At 41.7% G+C, this 25,405-nt stretch overlaps 1 protein-coding gene across 1 annotated transcript in view; it reads right to left on the reverse strand.

Annotated features, from left to right (window-relative positions):
• Positions 1 to 25,405, reverse strand: part of pcxb (pyruvate carboxylase b) — a 444,629-nt gene that overhangs the window by 5,315 nt on the left and 413,909 nt on the right. The window contains exons 22-26 of the mRNA XM_088347024.1: positions 22,984 to 23,163; positions 16,452 to 16,626; positions 14,415 to 14,488; positions 1,782 to 1,922; positions 1,484 to 1,585 (exon numbers count right to left, since the gene is read on the reverse strand). Of these exons, the coding sequence (XP_088203150.1) occupies positions 1,484 to 1,585; positions 1,782 to 1,922; positions 14,415 to 14,488; positions 16,452 to 16,626; positions 22,984 to 23,163 (672 nt within the window). The remainder of the gene's footprint in view (positions 1 to 1,483; positions 1,586 to 1,781; positions 1,923 to 14,414; positions 14,489 to 16,451; positions 16,627 to 22,983; positions 23,164 to 25,405) is intronic.

Here is a 25,405-nt window from a genome sequence, read left to right on the forward strand (position 1 = left end):
ATGATGTTGGCAAGCTGTTTGGATATATTTTCATTTTGTTTCTGTCGCATTTTATGTTAGTTTTGCCAGAGATCAAAGAGATCAAAGCCAGAAGAGAAAGCTTACCACGTGTTGTGAGTCATCATTTTATTCATATTTAGTTTCTTTTGTCTTTTATTAGCATATTTGGTATTGGAGTAGTCCAAAAGTAATTGAAAGTAATCAAGTTAAGTAACTCTACCCAACCCTGGTCCTCTCCTTCTATGCCAAAACTACACCCTTGTTACATCCCGTCTGGATTACTGTAATGCCCTACTCTCTGGTCTCCCGAAGTCCAAAATCAAGATCCAGCAGCTAGTACAAAATGCTGCAGCGAGGCTTTTAACTAAGACAAGAAATTTTGATCACATGACCCCGATTTTAGCTAACCTGCATTGGGTACCTGTTAGCTTAAGATGTGATCTGAAGGTTCTGTTGGTAGTATACAGGGTTGGGTAGGGTTACTTTAACTTGATTACTTTCAATTACTTTTGGATTACTCCAATACCAAATATGCTAATAAAAGACAAAAGAAACTCAATATGAATAAAATGACTACATTTTGTGCAGGCTTGGGGAGTAACGGAATACATAAAACGGCAAAAATGATTTTGGCAAGCGGTTTGAATTTTATTTTCATTTTGTTTCTGTCGCATTTTATGTTAGTTTTGCTGGAGATCAAAGCCAGGAGAGAAAGCTTACCACGTGTTGTGAGTCATAATTGTATTCATATTTAGTTTCTTTTGTTAGCATATTTGGTATTGGGGTATTCCAAAAGTAATTGAAAGTAATCAAGTTAAGTAACTCTACCCAACCCTGGTCCTCTCCTTCTATGCCAAAACTACACCCTTGTTACATCCCGTCTGGATTACTGTAATGCCCTACTCTCTGGTCTCCCGAAGTCCAAAATCAAGATCCAGCAGCTAGTACAAAATGCTGCAGCGAGGCTTTTAACTAAGACAAGAAATTTTGATCACATGACCCCGATTTTAGCTAACCTGCATTGGGTACCTGTTAGCTTAAGATGTGATCTGAAGGTTCTGTTGGTAGTATACAGGGTTGGGTAGGGTTACTTTAACTTGATTACTTTCAATTACTTTTGGATTACTCCAATACCAAATATGCTAATAAAAGACAAAAGAAACTCAATATGAATAAAATGACTACATTTTGTGCAGGCTTGGGGAGTAACGGAATACATAAAACGGCAAAAATGATTTTGGCAAGCGGTTTGAATTTTATTTTCATTTTGTTTCTGTCGCATTTTATGTTAGTTTTGCTGGAGATCAAAGCCAGGAGAGAAAGCTTACCACGTGTTGTGAGTCATAATTGTATTCATATTTAGTTTCTTTTGTTAGCATATTTGGTATTGGGGTATTCCAAAAGTAATTGAAAGTAATCCAGTTAAAGTAACCCTACCCAACCCTGACAATAAGTACTACACTTTGGTGTGATGGCTACTGACCTTGGAGCCCACTTTTACTTTGACCTCCAGGACTTTTCCAGGCATGGGCGCGCCCACCTGACCCTTGATGGACTTCTGGGCCTTGGGATGGAACTTCATCTCCTAAAAACGAAATTTCAAGCACAGGTGCAAGGAGAAAGAGTGTCACGATCGGTAAACTCCCTCCACATTAATACACGTCTTCGTTGTTTACTTGGAGCAATCCATCCTCCTCTTACTCGGTAGCTATCGTTTATCCATCCTATTTAGCTCTCTCGTTCTCTTTTCTACGCAATCGATCATTTTGCGGCGGGCGTACCTTCATGGCCACCGTGTCTTTCACCAGCACGGATCGCAGCTGCCCGTTGAGCTCAAAGAAGACTTCCCTCTGGCCCGCTTTGTTAAGGTCGCCCAAGGCAAGGGCCTTGATGTGCAGGATCTTGCCCCTCTCCAGCTCCACCTAGGGGAGAGAACGGGAAATGAGACATCTATGGAGGCAGGGCGATGTTTGGTGAACCAGGGGTCCTCAAACTTTTCTGTACCACGGGCCTGTTTGATGTTTTACAATATTCTTGTAACATAACATACCGTAAATTCCGGACTATAAGCCGCTACTTTTTTCCCAAACCTTCAACCCTGCGGCTTATTCAGTGATGCGGCCAATTTATGTCATTTTTCTAACAGCTGCCAGCGGCGCTCGAGTACAAAGGGTAAGATTTAGACGGGTGGAATATATGCGCCGAGGAAGACTGCAACTTCTTAGCTTGTGCACAAATTAAAATAGCGTAGACACATCCTCATCATGCAAATTCCAAGAAGAAAGGCATATGACGCAGCTTTCAAGCTAAACGCAATCGAGCAGTCCGATAAAGAAGGAAACAGAGCTACTGCATGGCTTTGAAGGATATTACATGAATAAATTGTAATTTGTATTTTGGTATTGTGTTTACATTTTCAAAAGATAATTTGAATCAAGAACCCAAGTTTTCAACAACGTGGTACCATGGATAAATATAGTGTTTTGATGAGATGCAATTGAATGCCTTTTCCTATGTCATCTACATCTAATTGTTCAGTGGTTGAAATTCGGTGATCTGGGTTCGATTCCTATTCCATCCAATGTTGTGCAAATGTGGTCAGCGATATTTTTCAAATGATTAATAGAATAGGGTCACAAAGCACTGCACAACCTCGTGTATAACTCATAGCCAAACTTTGAATAGTTTTGTGGGTAAATTTTTTTTATATAAATGGTAAATGGTCTGCATTTATATAGCGCTTTTCAAGTCAATGAAGACCTCCCAAAGCGCTTTACAATGTGCTTCACACTTACGCATTCACACACATACTCACACACCAATAGCAGCCATACAAGATGCCGACCTGCTTTACTGGGGGCATTAGGGATTCAGTGTCTTGCCCAAGGACACTTCGACATATAACACAGAGGAGCCGGGAATCGAACCAGGGATCTCTTGATCCCAAGACGAGCGCTCTACCTCCTGAGTAAACAGTATAAGCAAAGAGCTAGAGCTCTTGTTGGTAATAGGAATGAGTGGAGAGGTGTTGTAAAAGGATAGTGGGTTGTTTGAACGCGTTCTAAGGGATGGGCAGGGCACCTGTATGATGCAGCAGGGGTAAACCAGTGAAAGCTGTCGGGCCCTGCTGTTGAACAAAAGAGTGTGTTGTGTCACCCTCAGAACTCATGCAACATCTGTGCTTGTCCTTCTCCCTCCTACCAGCTAATGAGTTTCTTTTAAGACTTTGTCTCATCGCCTTTTCAATTCCTCGGAATTTACGTGCGACCTTATAAATAACCTGTTTTGGAATGAGTTCTTGTGTCCGCTTTGACAAATGCGAATATGTGAAGTGACAGCTTGTCGTGCTTGTGGAAATCTAAGTTAACATTTCTGTCAAACGCAATTAAAGCGACACTGAATCACTAGCACAAGACCGGCCAAGGCAGAGTTTTTATTAGCGGCGCCGTTGGATGAGCGGCCTTTTGACGAGATTTACGAGGGACTAACAGGAAGTGTGGGAGGATTCCATATTCTTCTCGCTGATGTGACACTCCAAGAGCCAAGAAGAAATCTTCAGGTTCGAGAGCGTTCTACATTCGGGCACTTGTGCTGTGAAATGCGCTGACCACTGAGGTAAGATCTGCAACCTTAGTGGAAGTGTTTAGAGCTATACTTAAAACACACTTCTATTCTATAGCCCAGGGGTGTCAAACGGGCGGGCCGAATTAAGTCCGCTAAGGGATCAAATCTCTCTCTCTCTCTCTCTCTCTCTCTCTCTCTCTCTCTCTCTCTCTCTCTCTCTCTCTCTCTCTCTCTCTCTCTCTCTCTCTCTCTCTCTCTCTCTCTCTCTCTCCTACTTTTTGCTCTCTTTTTTCTCTCTCTCTTGCTCACTCTTTTTTCTCTTGGTCTCTTTCACTTCCCCCTCTGTCACTCCCCCCTTCTCTCTCTCTCTCTCCTACTTTTTGCTCTCTTTTTTCTCTTTCTCTTGCTCACTCTTTTTTCTCTTTCTCTTGCTCACTCTTTTTTCTCTTTCTCTTGCTCACTCTTTTTTCTCTTTCTCTTGCTCACTCTTTTTTCTCTTTCTCTTGCTCACTCTTTTTTCTCTTTCTCTTGGTCTCTTTCACTTCCCCCTCTGTCACTCCCCCCTTCTCTCTCTCTCTCTCTCTCTCTCTCTCTCTCTCTCTCTCTCTCTCTCTCTCTCTCGAGTTTTGCTCTCTCTTGCCATGTCTTTCACTTTTTGCTCCCTCTCTCACTTTCCCCTCTCCTGCTCTCCCCTTCTCTCATTCGCTCTCTCTCCCTCTCTCTCTCTCCCTCTCTCACTTTCCCCTTTTCGCTTTCTCTCTAAACTACTCGTCCGGCCCCTGAGAGAATATTTGTCCTATCGTGTGGCCCCTGAGGTAAAATGAGTGTGACACCCCTGCTATCGCCTATGATTACTGCCGACCACATACTTTTCTTTTCCTGTGCTCTCTGGCTCCCTGGTTAGTAGTGAAATGAGGCAGAAGGACAAATCGGGATGAGTCAGCGGGGCTGGACCTGGACCTGAAGCATGTCATCATCGATATCAGGGGGGTCAAACAGGCGGCCCGCGGGCCGAATCAGGGCCACAAAGGGATTGAATCCGGCCCACAAGACAATGCTGAGGAAAGCGCAAGAGAAAAACCAGCTGCAGGTTGAAATATGTCCACTTGATGTTGCCAAGGTCAGGTGCCTCTCACAAAGACTCTGACACTCTCGCTCTCTCTCTCTCTCTCCTTCACTCTCTCTCCTTCACTCTCTGTCTCTCTTTTTTTGTTCTCTTCTTCTCTTTCTCTCTCTGTCTTTTTACCTTCTTATAATCCCTCTTCCTTTTATCCTTTTCTCTCGCTTTCTCTCGCTTTCCCCTCTTCTCTTTTTACCCTTCTGTCTTTCTCTCCTCTATGCTCTCCTTCCTCCTCTTTCTCTCTATATTTCTTTGGATTTCTTTCTTTCTCTTTCTTTCTTTCCCCCTCTCTCACTATTTCTCTTTTTAATCTCTTTTGTTTTTCTCTTTTTTTCCCTCTCTTTATCTCCCTTTCTTTTTTTCCTTGTCCCACACTCTCTCTTTTTCTTTCTTTTTCTTATTTCTTTCTCTCTTTTTTCTTTCTCCTCAATCTACTAGCCTGGCCCCCAAGAGAATGTTTGTTTTATTGTATGGCCCCCGAGTTAAAATGAGTTTGACACCCCTGATCTGCATCAACCAGCCGGTTGAGATGGGAAGCTGCGTTGTTGCTGTCACTGACGTTTTGGACAATTTGACATGTTACCTATCCAGCTCGGTGGCCTTGGGGGTATGGCGCCCGCCCCGAGACTGGGAGGTTGTGGTTCAAGCCAGTGCCGAGTCATACCTAGGACTTAAACATTGGTACCCGTTGCCTCCCTGCTTGGCGTTCAGCATTTGGGGTTAGAATTGGGGGGTTTGGTCACCTAATGACTCCCAACACCTCAGTTGGGTCTAGCGAGGGGGCTGGGAATCCCCTCCTCTGAATCAATCTCCCAAAAAGAGTCAGAAATGACTCTAGCCACCTCCCACTAGGGAGATATGGCTGTGGTATCTATATATATAACCTATCTTTTTCATTGATGTTGACTACGTTTAGCCACATCCATTGCAGCCTGTTCATCCTAGAAAGAGGATTATCACATGTGTGGCCCTTTGTCAAGGTTTCCCATTTTCCTCATGTTTTTTAGTTTTTCCTTGCCCATATGTAAGTTCTGAATCAAGGAATGGTGTGATTGTGGCCTGTGAGGTCCATTGAGACATTTTGTTATAACGGCTATACTATGTAATGTGACTTGACCGTGATTGCCAATTTCAAGCACTTTTTAAGGACTCTTAAAGCCAATTTTCCAATTTTTCCGCCACCAATAAAAGAAGATATCCAGTGTCATTTATGTAATTTGCAGAGCCACAAACATAACTGCGTTTACAATTTTAAAAAAATATTTCCTGTCTATTTATCCAGACATAAAATTTTGAGATCCTGGGTGAATAGTTAATACATTTCTTTATGAGACAGATCTCTCAACATAAAGGTATATGTATAGGTACATATCGGTAGCATGCATTTTCAGTTGCAGGAAGTTCTTCCTATTACAATTTACCACGGCAGTGGCTCAGGGGGTAGAGCGCTCGTCTTGTGATCAAGAGATCGCAGTTCGAATCCCGGCTCCTCCGTGTTACATGTCGAAGTGTCCTTGGGTAAGACACTGAACCCCTAATACCCCCAATAAGCAGGTTAGCGCCTTACATGGCTGCACGGCCGCGATTGGGAAATGTGAAGCACACTGTAAAGCGCTTTGGGAAGTCTTGACTTGAAAAGCGCTATATAAATGCAGATCATTTCATTTTCATTTCACCACTGGGAAAGAATACATTAATTTTCAAACGCCTCATCAGACAAAGCCAAATAAACTAATGCCAGCAGCCGTTAATCACCAGGGAAGAAGAAATGCAATGGCAAAGCAAAGCTAACAGGGAGCAGTTATTTTTACGCAGACCTGTTGAGAAACATGGCAACAATTTCAAGCATTTATACAAGCACTTCACCCAAAATTAAAGCACTTTTCACTCCTTGAAAAAACTATGTTAAAATGTAGTGTTTTCAAGGATTTCAAGCACCCGTACGTAGCCTGAATATCAAAGGTGAGAACATTTTTCAGAAGTAAGAATGATTTGACCTCCCATTAGATAACATCACATTAATCACTTCATTTATGAATGATGAATCGTTTATATTGTCTCATTAACCTTATGAAGAGTAAGACTCGCCATTTTCTCGTGTCCTCCGTGATAAATTGAAACAGTGTAAACGTTTTTGCTGTCATTCAAGCAAAACCTCACAAGTGAGTAAATTTCATGTTTTAAAGACATCAATAATATTGATGGGCAGCGCGGCGGCGCAGTGGTTAGTTAGTGCGTGTGCGGCACAGTTCTGGTGTCATGAGATCGAACCTTCATGTGTGGGATGAATGAATAAAATTGATCAGCCCATATGTATGAGGTGCTATTTTATTATTATTGACCCATAGAAATGGCAAAAAATGCTATGCTCGAGTTGAACACTACGTCATGTATTTGTTTGCTTGTTTTTTTCTCAATAAAATCAAAGACAAATATAAAAATTAAATTCTATTTTCAGGTATGTATTAGCTTAATTTTGGTAAATTGGTTAGTTTACAATACTGTATGTTTTCATTATAGAAATAAGTAAATAATTAAGCCACAAGTGGTGCAATGCCTATCGTTGTCATAATTGCCCATTGACCACACCTGGGCCCGCTCGTTTGGTGCCAGCTGCTGCTCATTGCCTGATTGGCTCCCCTTCTATTTAACCTCAGTGCTCTCATTCAGTCCTGGTCAGTCCGTAAATGAACCTCTGCACTTGCAAGGCATGTATTTTTACTCTGTCCGGTATCCTGCTTGTGTATCCAGTATCCGGTATCGATCCCGTCTGTCCCGTCCTGTATCCTGCTGTTGTATTCGGTATCTCGTATGGATCCCGTCTGTCTAGTCCGGTATCTTGCTTGTGTATCCAGTGTCCGGTATCGATCACGTCCTGTCCGGTTTGATGCCCATATATCCTGTATCCGGTATCGACCCCGTCTGTCCCGTCCTGTTCGGTATCTTGCTTGTGCATCTTGTATCCGGTATTGATCCCGTCTGTCCGGTATCCTGCTCATGTATTCAGTACCCGGTATGGATCTCGTCAGTCCTGTCCGGTATCTTGCTTGTGTATCCAGTATCCGGTATCGATCACGTTTGTCCCGTCCTGTCCAGTATCTTGCTCGTGCATCCTGTATCCGGTATTGATCCTGTCTGTCCGGTATCCTGCTCATGTATTCAGTACCCGGTATTGATCTCGTCAGTTCCGTCCTGTCCGGTATCCTGCTCATATATCCAGTATCCGGTATCGATCACGTCTGTCCCGTCCTGTCCAGTATCTGCTCGTGTATCCTGTATCTGGTATTGACCCTGTCTGTCCCGTCCTGTCCGGTATCTTGCTTGTGCATCCTGTATCAGGTATCGATCCCGTCTGTCCCGTCCTGTCCGGTATCTGCTCGTGTATCCTGTATCGATCCCGTCTGTCCTGTCCGGTTTCGATCTCGTCTGCCCTAGGCTTCCTGTTTTCCCGCGCCTGACTTCTCTGTCTCACTTCTTCTGCTCAGCGATCGCCGAATCCCTGGCGTTTGTGTTCCCGCGCATGACTGCCCCGTTTCCGTAAAATAAAGCTTGGTGTGAAAACTTTATGCGTTTGGGTCCACCGTCTGTTTGGGTTCTGACAATCGAGCGATGTGATAGTCGAAATTTTGGATAGTAGTTATCCATAGTGTTTAAGGATCTAGTATCGTCAATGTCGAGGTTTAGCTTATCTCTGAAGAGCGGAATGCCGCTTTACAACCAAAAACAACGGTGACCAGATGGAGAAAGAGCTGTCTCTTAGTAAAATCATGAGGCTTCTCTTGCTACTGATAACCACGGAAACCAGTAATATCTGTTTCATGTAGGGGAGCAAACGCCTACCCCCAAAAAGACCACCTCATATTCTGTATTATCCAGTCTTTTTCCGACTGCCTGCCTGGTGGTGATACGAAGGAGAAGGACGATTTGAGATGAGTCAGCGGACCAGCGTCTGACCTGAAGCATGTGAACGCCTGCATGGACCAGCTGGCAGAGATGGGAAGCTGCGTCGTGGCCGTCATAGACTTTCTGGACTAGTTTACGCTGCTGTCATGCACTTTCCGGACAAATTTTCATCATGTTACCTAGTGTTTACGATGTTTGTGTACTGTAATGCTAAATGTAATTCACCCTGGCCATCCTGAAAGGGGGATACCACTTGTGAGGTCCCTTCTCAAGGTTTCTCTTTTTCCTCACGCTGAGGTTTTGAGTTGTTCCTTGCCCGCATGTTGGTTTAAGATCAGGTCATTGTGTCATTGTAATCCAGTGCAGTCCTTTGAGACATTTTTGTGATTAAGGGCTATACAAATAAATTTGACTTGACTTGGATGGGCGCCGCCAGGCTGTACTTGCCCAAGACACACCACAGGACTCAGTGCCTCTACGACCCCGGTGGTTAAGGGATCCGTAATACAGCGATCACCATCTTTTTTCCACAATTTTTTCACATCGCATTTGTAGCTAATCTCATGAATCGCTTTTTACGGCCTCAAATGCCAACAAAGACACACAAAATCTCATTTTGACAGCAAAGCAAATGTTGCTCCATTGTAGGACGTCGAAGTTTGTAGAAAGACAATAAAAAGTGCATGATTTGCTCTCCGGCAGGAGTACGGGCGCCTTTTTTCTATGCAGTGCCATTCGTCTCCCCCGTCTCCTTTCAGAGGCCATAAAGCGGAGCAAAAGTTGTCATTTTCTGACGCGCTTTGGGCGAGCTTTCGCTAATAGGACGCGATCTGGAGGGAATACCCATCGTCATGACAACAAAAGTCTTTTTTTCCCGCCTTCCCGCTGGAGAGGAATGACTGATGGCTCAAAGAAAAGAGTGGGATAACAATGAAATCCTTACAAACGTTCGAACGGCGTGCTCGGCTCGATAGCATATCGATGCTACTCTTTGATAACTCGGCTGAGACGAAGACGTCTTGAGCAATATATGAAAGTCAATTAATGGGAACCTAGAATACAAACTCCAGACACTTAAAGTGACAAAACTGCACCGATTTTCTTCACATTTTTTTGCTCAGGTTGAGGTTTTTTTGAGTTTTTCCTTGCCCTCATGTTGGTTCCAGATCAGGGGATGGTGTCATAATAGTCTGAAAAAATAGTCTGTGTAATAACCTGTGAAGCCCTTTGAGACTCTTTGTGATTAAGGGCTGTACAAATAAAAATGACTTGACTTAGCCATTCACAAGGTATTTATTTAAATTTTTAGTCTTAGATTATTAAAATAGGTCACTGAGTATGTTGCCACCATAGCATGATTTTCCAGCTATATTGGACTATCTTAGTTGAATTACACTGTTCAACAATTAGTTTACAATACTGTATATTCATAGTATATAAACAAGCATTACTTCAATAATAACATTACTCATTTAGTTGTTATGAGTACACTTATGTTCATCCACATATTTGAATTAATCTCCTGTATCCTTTCATATCAGTACTTTCCCAGCAAAGGTCTTCCGCCCTTATCTTATCATATAACCTTTACAGATTACAGCTGCAACTGTCCAATTGCCATGGCGCCAAATTGGGCCCCGCCGTGTGGCGCCAGCCTCTGCCACGGTTGCCATGGTGCTCAATTGGCCCCGCCCGTGGGCGCCGGCTGAAGCTCGTTGACAGATTGGCTCCCTGTCAGTATTAAAACACTGTCCTGTCTGTCGCCTTTGGTCGGTCCGTCTGCGAATTTCCGTTTTTACACAGCAAGCTCTTTTTCGCTTGCCCTGTGTTTTTGCCAATGTTTTTCTACTGCTACAATCTGTTTGATTTTGACTTTTTCCGTTCCTGACACAGCCATCGCTCGCCCCGGAAGTCCCACCTCCGCTGCTGAGCAACCTACTCCCCGTGACCAACGATCTCCGGATCGAGTGTGCGCTCCTTTTTCCTTTCCGCAATAAAACTGAGAGTAACCTTACGCGAGTGGGTCCTGTTTCCTGTTTTGGTCCTGACAACGACCAGTTTTAACAAAGGGCGCTTGAATAAGATGTGAGTTACTTTCTTTGCCTGTTGAAGTTTCATGTTCCATTTTGCAAAATCTGTGGTCAGCAATCTTCGATGCCCTTTTGACTGTAAGAACAGTCTTCTGATCAGAACGGCCCAGAGTACTCTGTTTTAACTTTGTAATAAATGTCCGCTCTAACTATTTTTTCAAAGTCCGAAAACTTGATCTGGTCCCGGAAAAGACATCGGAATGTCCTTTCGCTTTCATTAGAAATGCAGGAAATATCATAAAAACGTGCTGTGACAGCCCTAGGTTTTCCCAGGTATGAAAAATTAACTGAACTAACTTAAAAAATGGAGCCTGAATGCGCTGGAGTAAAAAATTGAGTCAACAACAATGTAACTTTGTAACAAAGAGGTAGGCGTATTCAATAACAATAGGATACTAAAAACATATACACAACTCCAGGACCAAGCCAAGGGACTGGTGATAGATATAGATAGATATAGATAGATATAGATAGATATAGAGAGATATAGAGAGATATAGAGAGAGAGACAGAGAGATATAGAGAGAGAGACAGAGAGATATAGAGAGAGAGACAGAGAGAGAGAGAGAGAGAGAGAGAGAGAGAGATAGATAGATACTTTATTCATCCCCGTAGGGAAATTCACACTTCCAGCAGTCTACCCTGTTGTTTAGTAACAGATTAACATGATGCCCTAGGGGTGCTTGTAGCGGAGTGGATGACGTCACACGCTAGTCCAAAAGTTCGACATCCCTGTGGCAGATGGAAATCTTTTCTTTGTGTCCAGGGATACACCACCTCGTGTTAGCAAGTCCGCCTCCTCTCCGATTCCCGCAGGCTTTCGTGTCTCTGTATAGCGGCGCTGAAGCCGGATAGCTCCGGGTAGCTCCGAGTGGCTCCACGTTAGCGTCCGGAATGCTAAACGTGAGCCACGTTTCCGCAAAACACAGCAACTGCGCTCCCTGTGCGCTTCGATGTTTTCCACCAGCACTCGGTGGTCTTATTTGGTGGTGAGTTCGCATTTACCATGATTATGGATGGTACCGAAGACTTATAACGCCGCTAGCCGCTTAGCTAGCTCCGGCTCTTCTTTCACGATAGGCCCCTTCATCACGCCGGCACGAAAATTCTTCAGGGCAAGGAGTTGATTCCTTGAATAAACGCATTTTTGTGCGCCAAAACCCATGTCCATAGGATAGAAGTAATCCATAGTGTAGTTGTCAAAACGGGAAGAAAAACACCGAAGATAGAAGCAGACAATAAAACAAAAAATCACAAAAAGTGAGAGATAACAGGGGAGCTGCTGGAGGTATTTCAAACAAAAAAACCCTCACTAATACAGTTAAAAAGTCAACCAGAATGTACCGTTGTTCGTAAGTAGGGGAGCGTCTGGCATACCAGAAAATAGTGGGAAGACAATAAAATCCTCCTAAATGTGTGAACTGCGTGCTTGGCTCAATAGCATATCGATGCTACTGTTGAATCTTTGATAATGCGGCCGAGGCAAAGTCGTCTCAGGCAATATGAAAATCAATTAGCGGCAACCTGCAGCCGGTTGGCAAAAAACCTAGCATATATGCAACGCCAATATTGATATAGTTGAAAAAAGCAGAAATGATTCATCAAGGCGATGCGAGCACCTTCATTTCAAATGTGGGGACTAAATGTTGCAGTGACTGCAACATAAGATGGATGGTGCCTGATTGGAATGCAGACAAAAAAAACAAAAAAAAAAGTGAGTTTTTTTCTTTATTAGCTGTCTGCTTCTTGATGAAAGCTACCCGAGTGTCCCCGCAATCAATCAATCAAGATCCCCACATGAAAAGGTGGCGACGCCCTCGGCAGCCGGCTTATATTTACCAAACTACTCATGCAGCACTCGTCGTTGTTTATACATTAAGGAAAAAATCCGGGTTTCTTTAGGCTTTAAGACAGGGGTCTCAAATTAAATTTACCGTATTTTCCGCACTATAGGGCGCACCGGGTTATAGGGCGCACCCCCAAAAAATAGTTTTGGGTCCCATATCTTCCATACATAAGGCGCACCGGATTATAAGACGCTACAATGGGAACGTCGACAAAACAGTCAGATAGTTCAGTCAAACTTATAACCCCCTTAAAACCCGAAAGCTTGCAAAGAAGCAAATACGTGTCGTAGACACGTGCGGATGCGGTGTCCGTATGATGTCACTCAAATGCATCGTTCCAAATATCATTCGGAAGGTTAAAGTCTTGGGATTCAAGAAATGCCAACCATTCCTTAGTTTCTATTTTCTTTTTCGCTCGCAACTTTACTGTGCATATAACAATAAACACTTGAGTTTAACTTAAAAAAAGACCCATCACAGAAACATCTAGATCACTCTGAAACAAGATACTGGGAAAATATATAGCCGGAGTAGCTCACCGAAGTCGTTGCGTTCAATAATAATGTGCAACCATGGTCCTCTTATATCCGTGAGTGTAGCAAATCCAGGAGAGTAAAATATTTACAAATACAGAATGGTAAAACATGTTTCCTCTATGCCGTAGACAACCAAACTTGCTATTCACATTCATCTTTTTCGGCCAATTGCAGGGTTTGTTTTGCCCCTTTAGCCTATGCGAGCCTGTAAATGATAAAAAGGATCCGCCCCCTTTACCTCCGAATAACTTTAGCCAATAGTGATCGATTCAAATGATGATTGACACATTGGCTGGGAAATGAAACGCCGGCATATGTATCCCAGCATACACCGCGGACCACATCGCCTACGAGGAAAAATGTAGTCGGCGGCTGCTTGCTTTAGTTGCGAGACCTTGCGACTTAATATTGATCCGTATATAAGGCGCACTGTATTATAAGGCGCATGATCAGTTTTTGAAAAAAATAAAGGCTTTTAGGTGCGCCTTATAGTGCGGAAAATACGGTACTTGGGTCCGCCAAGGCTAGGGTCTGGTTGAGGTAGGGCCAAATCGCGTTTTCCACAAGAAAAGCGCTGATTAATATGTCTTTTGATTTTCTACACAAAATCAATCAGTAATCAAGCATAATTTGCTGCACTTATATTAAATGGGCAGTGTGTATTCTTTGACCCCTAGATGTCGTTGTATTTTGTAGTGCAACAATAAACGAGCGTTAAAAAGCAAAAGGAAGAATACAAACTATAAAGACTCAACAGCACAATTTCTCTTCACATTTTTTGAGCCGCCATTTGTGAAGAAAAAGAAGAAAATGGGATAAAAAGAGGGAAAAAAAGAATATAAAAAAAGGAAACAAAGGAAAAGGAAAGATAAAAAGAAAATGGAAAAGAAAGAAGAAAGCAATTAAAAAGGAAAAAGGAAAGGGAAAAAGAAGATAACAATAGTAATATTGGATAAAAGGAAAAGTAAAAAGAAGAGAAAAAAAAAAGACAGGTTTTACCTTACCCTTAGCGGCAAGATAACCGACAATGATGTCATCTAACTCTAGATGAGCCTCTATATTATGTCAACTAAATGCAAATTTGTCGATCTATGAGTATTTATATTCATCATATTTTTATATCATGTATTCATGATCATGGTTCATGTATTTTTCGCTTATTTCCTCAAAAAAACATTTTTTTTTTTTTTAAATGAACGATTTCTTTTTCTACCACTAGGCGGCACTAAATAATACACACTGTCTCTTGAAACTTATAGATTAGGGCAGTTGCCTCAAACTATTATCCCGCGAGCTGTAATTAGCCCCCGGGCTGCGAGTTTGACACCCCTACTTTACGACAAACGTGTGTTACCTCAAATTCCTCAGCGATTTTCGGTCCATCCAAAAAGAGCCTGGTGTTCAGACAGTCCACAGGGCCGAAGTTTGCTGCGGCACAGAAGGAAGAACATCAGTTACATCCTAAGCAGGGTTGGGTAGGGTTACTTTAACTTGATTACTTTCAATTACTTTTGGATTACTCCAATACCAAATATGCTAATAAAAGACAAAATAAACTAAATATGAATAAAATTACTAATTTTTGTGCATGCTTGGGGAGTAACGCAAAAATGATGTTGGCAAGCCGTTTGGATTTATTTTCATTTTGTTTCCGTCGCATTTTATGTTAGTTTTGCCGGAGATCAAAGAAATCAAAGCCAGGAGAGAAAGCTTACCACGTGTTGTGAGTCATAATTTTATTCATGTTTAGTTTCTTCACACTTAATTAGATATTTTAATTTTTTTAACAAATAAAAAACGAAAAAGTGGGTGTTCAAAATTATTCAGCCACATTGAGTTAATACTTTGTAGCGCCACCTTTTGCTGCAATTACAGCTGCAAGTTGCTCTGGGTATGTCTCTATCAGTTTTGCACATCGAGAAAGTGATATTTTTGCCCATTCCTCCTTGCAAAACAGCTCGAGCTTAGTGAGGTTGGATGGAAAGCGTTTGTGAACAGCAGTTTTCAGTTCTTTCCACAGATTCTCAATTGGATTGAGGTCTGGACTTTGACTTGGCCATTCTAACACCTTGATATGTTTTTGGGTGAACTATTCCATTGTAGTTTTTCTTTTGGATTATTGTCTTGTTGGAAGACAAATCTCCGTCCCAGTCTCAGGTCTTTTGCGGACTCCATCAGGTTTTCTTCCAGGATGGTCCTGTATTTGAATCCATCCATCTTCCCATCAATTTGAACCATCTTCCCTGTCCTTGCTGAAGAAAAGCAAGCCCAAACCATGATGTTGCCACCACCATGTCTGACCGTGAGGATGGTGTGTTGAGGGTGATGAGCTGTGGTGCTTTTACGCCAAACATAACGCCTTGCATTGTTGCCAAAAAGTTCAAATTTGGTCTCATCTGACCACCTTCCTTCACATGTTTGGTGGGTATCCCAGGTGGATTGTGGCAAACGACACTTTTTATGGATATCTTTGAGAAATGGCTTCCTTCTTGCCACTCTTCCATAAAGGCCCGATTTGTGCAGAACACGACTGGTTGTTGTCCTATGGACAGATTCTCCCACCTCAGCTGTAGACCTCTGCAGTTCATCCAGAGTGATCATAGGCCTCTCGGCTGCATCTCTGATCAGTTTTCTCCTTGTATGAGCTGAAAGTTTAGGGGGACGGCCCGATCTTGGTAGATATACAGTGGTCTGATACTCCTTCCATTCCAATATTATTACTTGCACAGTGCTCTTTGGGATGTTTAAAGCTTGGAAAATCTTTTTGTATCCAAATCCAGCTTTAAACTTCTGCACAACAGTGTCTCAGACCTGCCTGGTGTGTTCCTCGTTCTTCTGATGCTCTATGCGCTTTTAACAGACCCCTGAGACTATCACAGTGCAGGTGCATAAATACAGAGACTTGATTGCACACAGGTGGATTCCATTTATCATCGTTAGTCATTTACATCAACATTGAATCATTCAGAGATCCTCACTGAACTTCTGGACAGTTTGCTGCACTGAAAGTAGAGGGGCTGGATAATTTTTCGCACCCATGTTTTCGGTTTTTTTATTTGTTAAAAAAGTTTAAAATATCCAATAAAGTGTGTCCCACTTATTGTTAAAGCTTCCCAATAAATTAGTTTTATATCTTGATGTTCAAAGTCTGAAATTTGGCAAACGGCCACAAAGTTCAAGGGGGCCAAATAGTTTTGCAAGCCACTGTAATCGAATGTCTTGTCGGTCACAGAAACCCACTATTACCAAATTTGAGCTTTTTCCACCTTGTCGTGTGTTAACTTTAGCTCATCCATAGTAGACATGTGAAGTCTGAAAAACTAATTTATGAAGACTGGAATTGTAATTCAAAGCCCAAAGACAATAACTCCAGTCGGTCCTCCAGACCCACCGGTGAATTCCTTGAATTCCTGGAAAACTTTGGGGTACATGGCTGCGGACATGACGTCCTCAGGTGTGATTTCATCTCCGTGCGCTGCCCGAAGTCCGTCCTCAAGGGACTTGAAGTCCATCGGAGGAAGCGAGGTGCCGGGACGACCTTCCACACGTGGGAGGGACTTGAGGACCTGGACGGGATTTAGCTTGGTATCAGTCAACTGCAAGTAGGTCTGCAATGATTAGTCGACGTTGTGGACAAATATCGAGAATAGAAATAGTTTACGATGAGATCCATTGTCGATTATTGTCACCAGACACCTTTTCCCCCAAAAATGTATGATAATGGAAAAATATATTGGGACAAACAGGACACATTCTTAACATTTTCCAAAAAACATCGATACAATATGTGTTCCCTTCCTTATAATGTTTATATAAGACTTATTATTTTGCAGCTACAGAAATTTTTGGTCAATAATCACTTTTTTAAAATTTGGGGTTGCCAACCTACGATTAATGTCTACATGATGACGACAACGAATCGTGAGAAGTAAAAAATGTTGTGTCCTGAAATAATTTATGGCCCTTAGTTATACAGAAGTTTTTTTGTAAAAAAAAGAAAAAAGAAAAAAAAAAACATTACAACAAAAGAACAACAAAAACAAAATTACAACAAAAATTACAACAATTAAAAATTAATTTATTTTTATTTATTTTATTGTATTTTTTATAATTTATTAAAAAATTAATTAATTTTTAATAAAAAAAAATTAAAATTACAACAAAAAAAAGAAACATTAATAAAGTACAGTACTTCTATGTACTTAAAAAAAAAAGTTATAAAAAAAAAAAAAGAAAGTTCTATGTACTATGTCGTGGTCGGGATTTGCGGTGGACCCAAACACAGGAAGCATGCCAAGGTGCTCAAAAACGATGGTTTTAATCACAAAATCCTCAACAAAGTAACAAATGGTCAAAAACAAAAAAAACAGAACGAAAACTGTCTGAGCCTGAGGAAAAAAAATCACATATCAGGATAAAACTGGAAAAAGGTGATTGTGGTATCCAAGGTGATAGTGATGGTGGAAAATGATGATGACCCGACAATGGACTCTGTCCAAAATGTCCTTATAAAGGCTTAGGGTGATTAGGGACAGGTGTACGTTGATTGGACACATCTGTCCTAAATCCAAACCCATTAGGCGCCCTCTGGTGGAAGAGGGTGCACCAAACCGCAACATTTTACTTCTTAAACATATTATTGAGCCTGTAAATTGAGTTTGTTATCTGGTTTCTTTGTAAAATAGAGTATTTAATAAATACTGTATTCATAACCATAAGGCGCATATAAAAATCTCTGATTTTTTCAAATTGTTCATCGCGCCTTATCGTCCTGTGTAATCTGCATGTGATTTAAAGCAGCGATGAAGACTGGCTCAGTGGTCTAAGGGTTGGGCGCCCGCCCCAAGACTGGGAGGTCACAGGTTTGATTGAGCCGTTATTGGGTGAAATCCAATGTTTTTGCGAGATTGTTCACATTTCCAACTAAATGCGACTTATTCAAGTGTCCTGCTGGTGCAGAAGAAGACACGTAACATCAAACGCAATGCGACCATTGTTTGCGGAAGCACTCATGGATGCTAACGCCGTAGCATATCTAGCAATTTGAAAGTTATTGTGCAGAGTTATCCCCCCAAATATTAATTCAATCGAAAACCTAACTTTCCCCTCCGTTGAATGTTTTCAGTGTTTTTGTCGCTATGGTGTGTTGATTTCTACACTACGTGGAAAAAAACTGGAAATTAAAGAGCTTATCTCATGTGCAGTCCCTTTTCAAGGTTTCTTCATTTTCCTCATGTTGAAGTTTTTGAGTTTTTCCTTGCCCTCATGTAGGTTTTAGATCAGGGGATGGTGTAATAACAATATGTAGTTTGCAATAGTCTGTGGTCTGTGCAGCCCTTTGAGACTTCTTGTGATTAAGGGCTGTACAAATAAACATGACTTGACTAAAAAAAAAAAAAAAAAAGAACTCCGATATGTTTTTTATTTTGTCATAATACTTAAATAAACGACGACAAAACTCAGTTTTGCTCCTGCTATATTTTAAAATATACATACTTGTATGCTTGTCTGTGTTTCTGTAAGGCAGCCGTAGTAGAGAGCACCGGTGCCCGATCATGCGGTGCGCCCTGTGTATGTGTTCATACAGAAATAGAGCCAGCTACAAGAAACTGCACCTTTTACAGGGTGAGCCCTCCAGAAAATACGGTAAATAAAGAAAGGTTTCTATTTCTGTCACGACCAGAACGGAATCAGGACCCAAATGCGTAGCGTTAACCACAAGTTTATTGAAAGAAAGAGGAAGGGCAGCGCCCACAATACGGTGCTCACTGGACGCGGGAAGCAAGTCGCTCACCCAATTCGATCGTGTTCCGAATAAGGAAGTGGATCTTCCGGAGCGGGAGATGGTGGTGTTGAGGACGAAAGAAACAGGTCGCTAGCCGGGACAGGATAGCAAAAACGTGGTCGAATCAAATACAAGTCGTAAGCCGGGACAGGAGAGCAAACGTGGTCGGGGTCAAAAAACAGGTCGTAGCCGGTGACAAACGGGGAGATGAGGAACAGACGGGTGAAAAAACGGGTGCAAAAGCAGGACAGACGGGGGTCAGAGTCAAAGGGCTTGCCTTGTAGAAACAGAGGTTCACTGACCGACTGACAACAGGCGAGTGAAAGGACTGGGCACCAATCAGGTAGCTGGCACCAACGAGCGGGCACAGGTGATACAAATCAGTCCTAATGACAATTTCTTGTTTTTTAACTCTTCAGAGACGTTTTTAGAACGCAAATAAATCCATAAACGAGCAATTCCTGTATTCCCATCATTACAAAATCAACCCTCCACCTTCCTAGCGTACAAGTCCTTGATTCCGTGCAATCCAGACTACATCTTGGAGGCACGGCGTGAAAAAATTAGTCACGGTGACTCAACGCGAGCGGCACGCCAACACTTCAAAAATGGCCGCGCAACTCGGTCACGTCCTCCAGAGGTCGCTTGAACAAATAAAGACAAAAGCCCGTCAATACTCTCGCTTACAACCCTTAAACAAGGCGCCCACGCATAAGTTCCACCAAGACGGCAACGGAGGAAGAAAAACTGAAAGCATTTCTCCTTTCGAGGGCGTATTTGAAATAGGAGAAGAAGAAATAAAGGCGGCGTGAGATCTTCAAATGACCGGGCCGCGATATAACTATTTTAGGCGACATGAAAAAATGATGACATGTTTTGTGCTTGGCGTGCACAAAATGTCCACAGTGAGAGCAAACACGGCCAATGATATCACCCTGGCGTGAGTGCCACAGCAAAACACACAAAATAAGCACGGTTTTATGCACATTTAAAGGGAGCGTGCGTAATACTGTATTAAGTACCGTAAATTCCAGACTATAAGCCGCTACTTTTCCCCCAAACTTTCAACCCTGCGGCTTACTCAGTGATGCGGCCAATTTATGTAATTTTTTCAACGGCCGCCAGCAGCGCTCGAGCACAAAAGGTAAGATTTAGATTGGTGGAATATATGCGCCGAGGAAGACTGCAACTTCTTAGCCTGCTGCACAAATTAAATTAGCGTAGACATATCCTCATCATGCAAATTGCAAAAAGAAAGGCACATCACGCAACTTTCAAGCTAAACGCAATCGAGCTGTCCGATAAAGAAGGACACAGCGCTACTGCACGTAAAATTTACTTTGCGAGCGTGTTGCTAGCGTGTTTTTGAATAAGGGAGCATGGGACGACGTCTATAAGACAAAGTTTCTTTCCCATACTGGGAAAGACGACTTTGATGACGTCAGTTATAAGGAGCAAGATGAGGACGGTTTACCGTGATTTCTACATGTACGGTATGTTTTTTTTAACAGACCCGTTAACTGTGTGTTTCTAGTAGCGTTTTGCTACCCTTCACAGGCACGGTTTGGGATGAAAGTTATAATATTATTATTAAAGCTTTGAAAACTCTCTCGGTGTACCGTCTTTCTTTGTAAACATGTGTATGTATACTATGTATTTGCAACTGTATATTTTGGTAATGTATTTATTTTAGAAACTTATTCTGATATGTTTTGCACGAGCAAATGAGAAAGAAGGGGCGGGGCAAACGCGGGCTGAAGGGAACTGGAGTAAAGATGAGACGTGTTTGTGGACGCGGCCGACAATAGTGGATATATATTTCCCCCCCCCTTACCTTTGGAAATATACACTTTTTTTCCTTGGATTACTTTCAACGGGCACCCGGACTCCGCAGGTCTGCATCAAACCTTAAGCACCGTAATCATTTTCGGTTCATTTTGCCGGCTGTGATTTTTGGACTGTGTCGGGTATGGGTTAATTTTGTGTTTGTGTTGCATTTTCTCAATGTGGGCGCATGCGGCTAATACAGGTGCGGCTTGTGTATGTACAAAATCGGTTTTCCTCCCAAAATGTGGTGGTTGCGGCTTATAATCAGGTGTGCTCTACAGTCCGGAATTCACGGTACCTCCTGGTGGTACCAAAAAACTTCCATTCAGTAAAAACCCAAAAACAAAACATTGATTTGAATACTCGGCAAAAATACATAAACTAACATGCCCATTTTTAATTTTTATAAAAAAAATAATAGCTCTAAAAACGTGATAATTCTTTATTTAGAGGTGGGAAAAGTAACCAAGAATTTTACTCAAGTAAAAGTACTGTTACTTCAGAATAATATTACTAAAGTAGAAGTCATTGTAGTCACACAAATACTTACTTGAGTAAAAAAAGTGTTTGGTGAAAAAATTACTCATGTACTATGTAATGTCATGATTACTGATGTTGGCGCCAACTGCCTCGGACTCTGGCTCCCTGTTCCTATTTAAACCCACTCCTTTCTGTCAGTCCGTCTGTGAACCTCAGTTTACTTTAGGCAAGCTTTTCAACCCTGACTTACTCCTGTTTTGCCTCCCGTTTTTTGATCTTGACCACGTCTACTCTCATCTCCTGGCTTTTGACTCGTTGCTGATCTCGAACACGTTTTTTGCTCTCCTGTCCCAGCTATTGACCCGTTTTTCCGCTCCCAACACAGCCATTGCTCGCCACGGAAGTGCCACTTCCGCGTTTAGAGCGACCTGCTCCCTGCGATCACCAGATCGTGTGAGCAATCCTTTCCCTTCTTTCCAAAAAAACTGAGAGAACGTACGGAAGTGGGTCCTGTCTCTGTTCTGGTCCTGGCAGTAACTGTAGCAACGTCATATTTGTTGACAACCAATCAGAAAATTAAACTATCAAAGCCCGTCCAATTAACCAAAAAATACATTTAATTTAAAAGTAAATTAAAATAATCAATGTAAATTCAAGTGCTTTGATAAACATTAAAAAAAATATAAATCAAATAAATAAATTAAGGACATGTAGCCCTAATGCTAATCTTAACAGGCTCTGTGGGCAGAACAACAAGCTAGCCCATGAACTCAAACAAAGGAGACATTGCATATTGTAGCTGATGTTTCTCACTCTTTTTAAGGGGAACATGCTATTGATGTGAGGCCAGGGGTGCTCCTCCCTTTCTGTGTTTTCATAGTCTGTATGCCAAGCGACATTTTTGATCTGTTTCATCCGTTAACAACTTTCCCCCTGTTAAATTTGAATATGGTCACGTGACGAGGCTGCTACGTTTGATTGGTTAAACGTGGTAAAGCCTGGCGGAGTTTTGCATCAAAATAAATGCGCCTTAGCGGAGACAGACGCGTGCTTACATGGAGGGGAATTATTAAGTAACAAAGTAACGACTTCAATGTTGCCTAATGGAAGTATCGTTTTTTCCTTCACAAATTTACTCAAGTAAAAGTATAGGGATTTAAAAATACTCATAGAAGACCGAAAAATCCCCAAACTTACTCAAGTCACTTCAAGTCAAGTCATGTTTATTTCTTTAGCCCTTAATCACAAAGAGTCTCAAAGGGCTGCACAGATTATTGCAAACCACTTACTATTATTACACCATCCCCTGATCCAAAACCTACATGAGGGCAAGGAAAAACTCAAAAACTACAAATAGAAATTGGACATGCTGTTTTAGGCAATACCAGAAAACCAAAAATTAAAAAAATAAGCACCTGGCACCTGGTTTCAATGAGATTTGGCACCTTTCTATAATAGATTTGATATTTAACAAGCGAAGTATATACACAGGTAACCATTTTTATTTAAAATAATAAATGTAAATAATAATAAAATTGTATTTTTTTTGGGTCGATTGATCCTGATAGTCGTTTATCTCTTTTATCTTCAAAAGTCTCTCTATTATATGTTTTGCCCTGGAATGACATGTCGAATCTCGTTGCATACAATGTTTCACAACGTTAATATCAATGACAATAAAGACGATTGTAATACTGAAAATAAAAAGAAGGAAGATTTTTAAATCTTTAACTCCTTAACTGCCATAATATATACTGTAAATACGGTTTCAGGAGTGTTGTCCCTGAGATATTTGTCCCTTAACATTTTGCAATCCCAGTTCTGGCGTTACCTTGGTTCTGAAGGGCTCCGGGAACCCTCCGTGCGGGATCCCAATGTAACCCTGCAGGAACTCCACCACAGACAAAGGGAAGGACAGCTCGTCGGCTTGCTCCTCCACTTCGGCCCGGCTCAGATTGTTCTGGACCATGAACTGGGCCAGGTCGCCCACGATCTTGGAGGACGGGGTCACCTGAAGGACACAGAGAAAATTATATTACTCGAGCTTTTGAGCGTGAATCCCAGAGTCTGCTATCAGCATTTTCCGAGGTCTTATTTATTGGCAAGTAAAGGGCCCATTGCCTTTTGTTTTCTTCTGCGCCTCAGAGAATCACAACTTTGTCTTGCTCCTCTTGCCAGGAGCATTTGTCATCACACTAAAAACTCAGTCCCATTTCTGTCACTTTTACAACCTTTTGCAGTAAACATTTGTATTTTTATGCGTTTCATTATAAAAGAATTGCTCGAATCTTCTGACTTGTGTTTGCCTCTATGCCAACGATTCAAAGTCCCTTTCTTTATGGAGAACTGATCCTGTCATTTGTAGAAATAAATGGATAAATAGATAAATACCTATAAATACATGCCATCTAAATAAATGAACACAAAAAAGAAATCACGTAATACCTAAACCCGAGGAACGCTTTAAAACCCAGTCTCAAGCCCATAACCCTAATTGGAGACATTAGGAATCAAACTGCATGATTAACTGAAATATAATGGACATTGCGATGGGACGTAACATGATTCATTGTGTAATTGCAAGACACTGCCTTTTTTTAAATTCATAGTTTCGCTTTGTTATATGAGTGATGGAGTGTTTGGCCAACCAGTATTGTAACAGTTTGGGTTTTGATTGCGAGGCCAATCAGAGAAAAGTTTTAATGACAGATAACAAATAATAACAAAGCTCCCCAGAAGAGGGTGCTGTTTACTTAGGTCTAAAGCATGCCAGTAGTATTAACCATCGGATGCATAAGTAGGGTGAAAAAATGACTCAATGGGTTGTTATTCTTCAAGATATTTAAAATAAAACTTGTAATATTGTCATCTTACAAGTAGTCCCCATAAAACATGTTTATGACATGATACCATTAGTATTTTGATTTCTGCACCCAATGGTTAAGTACTCACAAAAAAAAATAAATCAAAATTAGCACAGAAAAAAGCACTTCTCTTTTAAAATCAAGGTCGCATCAAAATTGGAATACTGGTCTAAAAAAATTACAATTAGGTCTTTCCCAAACTTGATCAGCCCTATTTAGAAATACTTCAAAACCCTAGTTTCAGATCCCAAACTAGAGGTAAGATAGGGCCTAAAAAATTCAGCCCGACCCAACCCAAGTCGCAGGTATATAAACCCGAACCCGTCCAACCTGAAAGACTAACTGGATTTAAGAAGCAAACCCGATATAAACCCGAAGATTTAATTCACCGCCAAAGTAAACACGAAGCTTTTCTTCGGCCTTGCGTACCTTAGCGTGGAACCATGTGTGCAGCTTGGGGTTTACTTGGGGCAGAGTCCCTCAAAGCAAGTGTGCACTGCACAAAATGGCACCGAAAATCAAATTCTGCAGACCACAAGCTGCAAATGGTGAAAGTTTTGTCCAGAAAGCAAGTTTGTAAAGCTTGGAAGCAATTGGCAAGAAGCAGAAATTATGTCTGACGTGAGGAAGGAGGAAGCCGCGGGGCTTTTACCCCAATACCGAGGAAGAAATTGTCTTTGGATTTAGTTATTTTGAGTTAAACGGATAGTTTGCTAAGCATTTTCCTTATGTAAATCATTACTTGAGTAAAAGTAAGTGCATGCTGTGTAGATCCACCACGAAGGAATAAAAAACTGCGAGAGAGAAGCTTGCAGCCCGATTGACATTTTTTTAGCCCGAACCTGACCTAAATTTTGGGGCGGGTCGGGTTCTAACCTGAGCCGAAGATCTTACCTCTCCCCCAAACGTTGTTTGAAACCTTAGCTGGAAACTCTAGGAACACTTTAAATCCCTAGTTTCAAACCCAGTTTGAAACCTTAAGAAGGTTTTAAAACCCTAGTTTGTTGCTGAAATCCTAGTTCGAAACCCTAACTTAAAACCCCAGGGACGCTTTTAAACCCTAGTTTCAGGCCAGAACCTAGGTTGGAACCCTACATAATGAAGTTATATACTATTTTATACGCTGTTTTATTCCACTTATACTCAATAATACTTGTCTGAAGTTTGACCTCAGCCTTGAGTGCAATTCAGAAGGGTGTCGTAAACCGCCTTTGCTTTGAAATGTGTCTTTGGTTTCGGTCTGTGCAGATAACAATGACTTGTCACCTCGCCTGGGGGTATTGGGACTATGTGCCTGGCACGTCCTATCTACCCTCCTCCCATTCTTCAAATAATGGTTGGGAATTTGCATCGACACGGCGCGGACCAATCAGCCAGAGGCTTGGTCAT

The sequence above is a fragment of the Urocampus carinirostris genome, chromosome 11 (genome assembly GCF_059441175.1).
Source record: "Urocampus carinirostris isolate Australia breed hairy pipefish chromosome 11, RoL_Ucar_1.0, whole genome shotgun sequence".
Lineage (NCBI taxonomy): Eukaryota > Metazoa > Chordata > Actinopteri > Syngnathiformes > Syngnathidae > Urocampus > Urocampus carinirostris.